The sequence below is a fragment of the Grammomys surdaster genome, unplaced genomic scaffold (genome assembly GCF_004785775.1).
Source record: "Grammomys surdaster isolate TR1022 unplaced genomic scaffold, NIH_TR_1.0 126039, whole genome shotgun sequence".
Taxonomy (NCBI): domain Eukaryota; kingdom Metazoa; phylum Chordata; class Mammalia; order Rodentia; family Muridae; genus Grammomys; species Grammomys surdaster.
In genome coordinates, this window is record NW_021620852.1 from 2,194,044 (window position 1) to 2,202,163 (window position 8,120).

Here is an 8,120-nt window from a genome sequence, read left to right on the forward strand (position 1 = left end):
TCTTCTCTTAGGATCATCAGTCTGTACAATTTTTTTTCCTACCATTTTAATATTAGTGTTACAAACCAGCTTCCTGTGCCTGTATTTACAATAAAAGAAGTATCAACAAATAAAGAATCTGAAGTCACTTGGAAAAGTAGTTTATCCAAGAAATTCAAAAGGAAAAAAAAGTTCCTGGAGCATTAATAGAAAGTGTGTTTTGGGTCATAATCCTTTAGTCATTGACTGTTATAATAACAGTTTCTCGTTAAAGAGTTCAGCTTAGTTCAATATGGAGTGTGTAACCACAAGTAAATATTTTTACATAAAGCATCTGATTATTTTGAGTGTCTGGTTGATAAGCAACCGTAGAGTATTTATTGAACACCTGGCTAATGCACTGCAGATTACTTAGCTCAGGTTTTCACTTAAAGGATGGGCTTCCGTCCTCCCCCATCTCAGTACCCGTCCCAACCTCACAGGATGTCAGATCTGGTACTCTTTTGGCCCTTCCCCTCCCCCTCCTTTAGTCCCTCCCTCAGCTCCTCCTTAATGTCCACAAAGGGAATAATTCATCATCCCCCTCACAGCAACTTAGAACAGAGGAATCACTCGCCTTCTAAAGGGACCACAAAGCATAGCTCAAAACTCCAGAGGGGCCAGCATTGTTTATAGTAATGCTTTTAGACATGTGCTTTCACAGTCCCTGGTGTAGGAGGTGTAGGAGGTCCTCAGTAGAGGAACATGTGCCTCCCACATATGCTCCCTGTGTTCCAGGCTTCCTGTCAGGGGTGCTGTGGGCCATCGCCACCTGCTGCTGGTTCATAGCCAACCACTCACTAAGCGCTGTGATCAGCTTCCCGATCATCACTGCTGTAAGTGGCCGGTTTCCTGGATTGTTCTTAAGCTAAAAATAGAGAAGCTGCCACTCTTGAGTTGACATGTGCTTGGTTGCTAAGGAGCAAACGTTTATAACCTGTTTTAATAGGTTTGCAGATACCATCCCTTCTATATCCCTGAAGTATTTCCTTTGGTCATTTTACCTAATGACCTCTGGAATATATTATAATTTTCTATTCCTGACTCTCTCGGGCTCATTTGTGTGATACTGTATAAATATAACGTGAGACAAAAGTTCTTCAAACTCCTGTTGGCACTCACTATGTGTCCCTGAGTTAAGGACGTTTTCAGATGACGTTAATCATAAGGACTACTGTCTGCTTCTGTGAGTTTGGAGGGCTTAATCATGTAAAACACAGATAACAGCAAAAACCAAAATGCTTATTTTGACATAATATAAGTAATATTAAAGTCATCCCCACTTTGAAGATGAATAAGTTGAGACATCAGCAAGAGTGCTGCCTGAATCACAGAACTGGTGGAAACCAGAACTTCGGAGAATAGTTCCCACAGCTCCTATGGACCACCGGGTCATCATAACCTTAGACAGTTTCCAGTCTTCTCTTTCTATAGCTATATATAAAAATAAAACCATGTAAGCAATGGGAGTTCCTGGAGGCAATGGCAAGAGTGAAAAAAAGTATAATACACACACGCACGCACACACACACACACACACACACACACACGTAGGGTAGTATATAAATGGGCATTTTCTTCTTTAAGGATCTTATCATTATTATTTTTAATTATGTTTATGCATGTGTGCCTGTGTGTAGGCATGTGTAACTGAGTCCAGATCCCCCTGGAGCTGGAGTTGCAGGCAATTGTGAGCCATGTAACATAGATGTTGGGAACAGAGCTTGGGTCCTCTACAAGTGCGATCATGGCCCTTACCTGTTGAGCCTCCACCCCAGTGTTCCTCTCTTCTGACCAGTGTGTTCTCCTGATTCCTAAATAATCATCACAGACATTCCTTCTTTTAGTCATTTTAGTAGCAGACCTGTGTAAACCTAAGCAATTAAACCTTGATTAGTCTAAAACAGATTTCATAAAGGCTTGATGTGGGTTTCAAAGAGTATTTTTTTTTTTTTTTTTGCTTCCAAGACGGTGTCTTTGTAGCCCAAGCTGGTCTCAAATTTAAAATCCTCCAGAATGTTAGAAGCCACAATCATGTCTCACCAAGCCTGGCTCACACAGCATTCTTTGAATTGTTCTATATTCATTAAATAACCTGCAAACAAAACTAAATTCAAATAAAATCTAAGTGATTTTTTTTTTGTTTAAACAACCTGCATGTTGGCATGAAATGGAAATGCCTAACTCTGCAAGTCTCAATAAAATTTTTATTAGATCCACAGTCTTTATGAAGGGAAGAAGGAGAGAGAGAAGGAGGAGGAAGGAAGACCCCATTTCTCAATGCATGGACCCCCCCTCACATGTATTATTTTCCAAAAGGAAAATACTCAGTTCAAGCATCCCAAGCCGTTGCAGCTGCTGTGAAATGGTCTCCCTCTCCACGGCTCTCCTTTGTCTGGGCTGTACATTACGTTAGCATCACTTCCTAAAAACACATATATCTTCACAGAGCATGAATAAAGGGGTAATTTAAAAAGTCACCAGGTAGGAAACTTCCGAGATCAGTGCCACCCTATGGTTCTTTCTTCTCTGGAGAGAAATGCATTTTCAGAATGAAGAGGATAAAGATTCCTGAGCAACCGGTGTAATATTGATGTTTCCGCCCACCCTTACAAGGCGCGTGCTTCTCATTTGAGTTGGATTCCTGGGATCAGCACTTTGCAAATCTGATGTAAGGCGGTTCCTTTGACCTGGTTCTCTAGCCTCTTTGATGCTGACTTCGCAGATGGTGATAAATGGAAAACAAGGCATTTTTATTACTTCCCTTACATGCTAGAAGTACTGGAATCAAACTTTATTGGGCCAGCCCTGTAGACAGTGGGAGTAGTGCTGGGAGACAGAACATTGTGGAATTGTTTATTGAAGCTCTTCCAGAGTCCCTGCAGGGTTTGAAGAGGAGTCATTAAAATTCTGCTCTTGTCTTCTTCCCGACAGCACAGCTAAGCCAACTCCACTGTTTCCCTTGCTAGTGAAAAGCACTCGTACCAGATCTGAACAGCTACACATTTTCAAATTGTAGAAATGTGCCTTTTCTTGTTTCTTCTCTTTTTCCATTTTGTATACTTTTTTTTCACTCTTGTCCTTGCCTCCAGGAACTCCCATTGCTTGCTTACGTGGTTTTATTTTTATATATAGCTACTTTTAGCATCTCTTCTGGTTCAGTGTTAGACAGAGTTGATTGGTCTACATAGGGGCCTGGTACTGCCATTCTCTATCTAAAGATGCCCTTGCTTCATTTAGGAGATTGGATCATGTAGCTAATACTGAGAAAACATAAGGTCTATACATACGCTTTATTCTATCAGCCTCTTTGTATGCATCTAGGAAGGGCATCAAGAGAAAAGCAAGCTATTTATTTATTTTAAAAGAAGAAAGTTATTTGTTTCTCTTCTGTCTTTTGGTTTGTTGTTTGGGGTTTTGTTTTGTTTTGTTTTGTTTTGTTTTAAACCAGGATTTCTCACACATGAGGGGAGCACTGTACCACTGAGGTATAGCCCTTTCCCTTTCAAATATTACTCTACCTTTTTAGACAGTTTTGCTAAGCTAGCCAGGCTGGCTTTGAACTCAGTCTTTAACCTTGGCAAGCCTTCAATTTTTAGTACTCCTGCCTCAGCTTCCCAGGTATCCAGGACTACATACCCACACTACAAGGCCTGACTAAAATAGTTTATCATAAGCATATTACATTAAAGAAAATCATTTAATGTGATAAAATATTAAAGCATCATCAAAATTGTAGCAATAATGACCATGAAGGCATAACAGAAAAAAGAAAAGAAAAAAAAAAGGAAATCTGATGTAAGGATGTTACTTTGATTCTTGGATCAATGTGGAACTATAGTTTAGAGTATAGGGTTCCTCCCCTGCCCAAAAAATTTATATTGCTTGTAGCTTACGGTATTTTTCTAGGGTGCAGTTATATTTTTTTAAAAATCCAGTAAAATTAAAGGTTTGGTTTTTTTTTTTAATTTAAGGGTCCTGGACTTATTGCTGCACTTTGGGGGATTTTCGTTTTCAAGGAAATACAGGTAAGGATGAAGAAATGATTGCTGTCCCCGAATCTCAGTCTCCTCTAAGAAATTAGGAACTTTGGGCTGGAGAGATGGCTCAGCAGTAAAGAGCACTGACTGCTCTTCCAGAGGTCCTGAGTTCAATTCCTAGCAACCACATGGTGGCTCACAACCATCTGTAATGTAATCTGATGCCCTCTTCTGGTGTGTCTGAAAACAGCTACAGTGTACTCATAAACATAAAATAAATAACAACAACAAAAAAAAGAACTTTGGATAGGCGCTTAAATTCAAAGGGTTAGCAGACCCTATGAGAACACCATTCTTCTGCCATGAGATAGGACGGAGCTTAGCAAAGTGCTCTTGTAGTTGGGCGTACAGCACTTAATAACCGAAAGCTTGGATTTTAAATGTAATTGTATCAACTTACAGCTTCCTTTCTAACTCATCAAGTGTTGCAGTAAATCTCCAACACCAAAAAGCCCTTGCAAAAAACACACAACCCAGTTACAGCATTTATAAGCTGCAGGCCTAGATTGGGCAGATCTCCCGCTTCACTACTCTGTTCTCCAGCTAGGAGATCCCTTGCCATTTGTGACTTCTCCAGGCCATGTGGTTCTGATCCGTCTTCCTTCCACTTCCCCTTCCTCCATCTTCCTCCTCTCTCTTCCCTCTCTTCCCTCACTCTCTAAAACCTCCAGCCCCGCCTTTCCCTTCCACTGTCCAATCACAGGCTCTAGTCTTTATTTGACCAGTTAAATTAGGGAGAAGAGTCACATGAAATCTGAGTACATGATCCACTCCTCAGCGGGGCAGCCCCTCTTGAGGAAACAGAATTAGTATCAGAATACAAACAGCATCAGGATAACCCACAACAACCAAGTTCAGCTGGAGAGCCCCTGCATGTATGTCTTCTTTAAACAAATTTACTGAGTGCCTATTCTGACCCAATACTGGTAGCTAGGTTAAGACTTCTGAAAACTAAGGATTTTAGGAGACCTAACGTGCTAGTGTGGGACTCACATACATGGAAATGTGGACAACAGAAGCTGGGCCCCCCCTGGCAGCTCTGGGTGCTGCACTTCATTAGCAGAGAATTAGACATAGTCTCTAGTACTGAGGCTCCCAGCAAGTCAGACAACCTACCTGGCCTAAACTCACCTTACAAAGCTCTGATCAAAGACAAATTAATGTGCTCTAACCTGATTCTTTATTAAATTGCAAAAAGAGTACTATAAAATTTAGGTCTTTGAATTACATGGTAAGGGTAATTACTAACTCCATCCATTAGAAATAGTTTTTAATTTACTTTTGCGTTTATTTATCCATGTGTGTGTCCGTATGTGGGTATATACATGCAGAAGCCAGAAGACAGTGCAGGATCCCCTGGAACTAGAGTTCAGACAGTTGTAAGCTGCCCCATGTGGGTATACTGGGAACTGAACTCCAATCCTCTGGAAGAGCAGCAAGCTCCGATAACCACTGAACCACCTCTCCAGCCCCAAGTGTGACTAATTCTGATAAGGGCTATGAATTTAAAAGCACAGTCCCTTAGCAGCATCCACACCTTCTCCCTTCTGGGTACTGTTTCCATTGAGTCTAGGGTTTGCTACACAAATTTACCTCTGCCCTGTGAATTTTTCACAACTGAAGCCCAGTGCTCCTAAGGAACTGTCAGGAAAAGATGACGAATGAGGACAGGAAAACTCAGTGTGCTGAGAGAGTCCTGCTGGGTGGTTAGGAGAGTTAGCCTCAAGTACAGTTGTCAATTTGGCCTCTTCTGCTGGACTCTGATTCACCACAGGGCAACCACACTAGGCACTCCATCCTGGTCTTCCCTCGCACCAGACCTGGACAAAGGGCAGTAAAGAGGGAACCTTTCCCTCAACTTTGAATCTATGATCCACCCACCACTAGGTTTTCAGTCATGCTTCATTGGCCAGGCATTCCGGGGGGAGACACTCAGAGATGCAGCTTTCAGCTCTGCTAAGGATCACTCACGAGCAGCACCCAGCCTTCACAAATTCACTCTCCACAATAAGTCAGTCAGTTCTCTCCAGAGACACAGCATCCTATCTCCAGTCTTCCTCCACTTTTGCCCCTCCTCTTAAGTAATTTTAGGTTACCTGTCTGGGTGAGCCAAATTTAATCAGAGTTTTGGTGAGAGGAGGGCGGCCACCTGCACTTTCCCTGCAGATGTGCCGAAGGCTGCATACCGATATTCCTATCTCCCCCACCCCAATCAACTTCTCAGAATCTCTGTGTGCCCATTACATGACTATAATTAAATCATGTCGCTTCTAAGAAAATGGCTAATAGTATTGATTTCTGTATTATGTATCTATGATTTCTGTATTAGATGATCTACAACTTAGGAAGGGAGACAAGTTCTGTTGGAAAAATGCTTAACTTGAAGCATGGGGACCTGAGTTCGGTCCCAGAATCCAGACTAAAATAAAAGTCTAGGTGTGGTGGTACACACTTGTGATCCAAGTACTGGAGTGGCAAAGAAAGGAGGGTCCCTGGAACTCCCTGGCTACCCAGGCTAGTCTACTAGGTGTCAAGGCTACTAAGGTGGAATGCATATCTAGAATTAGACATTATTCTGGTTTTGGAGTGTACAGATCTTGCCTTACAGTGTACCGAGTCTATCTGTACAAAGGGGTGAGTAAGCACCTACTAGCTATCATTCAGAAAGAACAGCCAAGACAAAGAGGGCTCTGGAAACCATTCTATGTGAAAAATGGCTGAAAGGGATAAGATATTGTCCAGAAAGTATGCTCAGGCATAGAGGATTGTTGTTTCTCAGTGTTTGAGGGTTTAATCTCAGGAGGGAGCTATTGAAATCGATCTATGTATACCTCTAAAGATAGATCTCATGGAAATGAAATATGTCTGCTTACGGCAGGAAGGTATTTCTTTGAGACACAGACCGTGACGGGCTGCATTAGGATGAGGCTATCCATGTCTTCCATCTTTAACACAAGTGCCCATACATAGTAGCAAAAGCTAATCTTCCTTGCACCTCTCTTTGTTTCTTCAGACCTGTCTCCATCATACCATCGGTGTTCCATCTTCTTTCTCAAAGACTAGGGTTGTCTCCTTGGCCTCCTTACATTCATTCTGGTCCTCCTATCTGTATCACATCCTACACACAAAAAAAAGTATAGACTTTCCAAAATGCAAATCTAAAATTTCAACACCTACATCTTCCTATTTCTTTATACCTTATTGCTAAAAAAAAAAAAGTAAGACCTATAGGTTCTTGAATACTCAGCCAGCCATTCACCCCCATCTCCACTGCCTTAGTTAGGATTTTATTGCTCTGAAGAAACACCATGACCACAGCAAAGGAAAACATTTAACTGGGGCTGGCTCATAGTTCAGAGGCTTAGTCCATTATCAGCATGGTGAGAAGCATGGTGGCATACAAGCACACATGGTTCTGGAGAGAAGCTGAGAGTTCTACATCTGGATCCACAGGCAGCAGGAAAGTGACTGCCACACTGGGTGTGGCTTGAGCATCTGAGACCTCAAGACCCACCCACAGAGACACACTTCCCCCAGTGAAGCCACACCTACTCCAGCAAGGCCACATCTCTTACTAGTGTCACTCCCTATGGGCCCATGGGAGCCATTCATTCAAACCACCACACACTGAACTTCGTGCTCCAGGCATACTAAAACCACCCTGGAAACAGCCACACTTCCTAAGAACAACAGCCTTTGCACATAACATGCTTTCCTCCAAGAATCTCCACTTGCTTCTCCCGCTTTCTCAGGCAACACCTAAGGGTTGGAAGCCCAGCTCTGCTCTCCAAGCCAGCTCCGTGAAGAGTCCAAGAAGACATGAACGAACAGCATGGTGATGCTTCTTAAAAGTCCTCACCTATCTTCATCTGTAATGTTCCTTTACTTGGTTTCCTAGGGCATGCATTGAGGGTGCTCACATATGTTTATTCAGTGGACGAATTAGTAAGATTATTGCAGATTTTCTTAGGAGATTCGTTGATTGCCAGGAGAAGACAAAAAGGAAAAGAGAGGAGAGAGAGAGAGAGAGAGAGAGAGAGAGAGAGAGAGAGAGAGAGAGAG

General features: G+C 42.3%; 1 protein-coding gene across 3 annotated transcripts in view; it reads left to right on the plus strand.

Moving 5' to 3' along the window:
* The window catches only part of Tmem144 (transmembrane protein 144), a 32,106-nt gene that overhangs the window by 23,096 nt on the left and 890 nt on the right, over positions 1 to 8,120 (plus strand). For all 3 annotated transcript variants that reach the window (XM_028754933.1, XM_028754934.1, XM_028754935.1), the window contains 2 exons: positions 757 to 854; positions 3,993 to 4,046. In XM_028754933.1, coding sequence (XP_028610766.1) covers positions 757 to 854; positions 3,993 to 4,046 — 152 coding nt within the window. The remainder of the gene's footprint in view (positions 1 to 756; positions 855 to 3,992; positions 4,047 to 8,120) is intronic.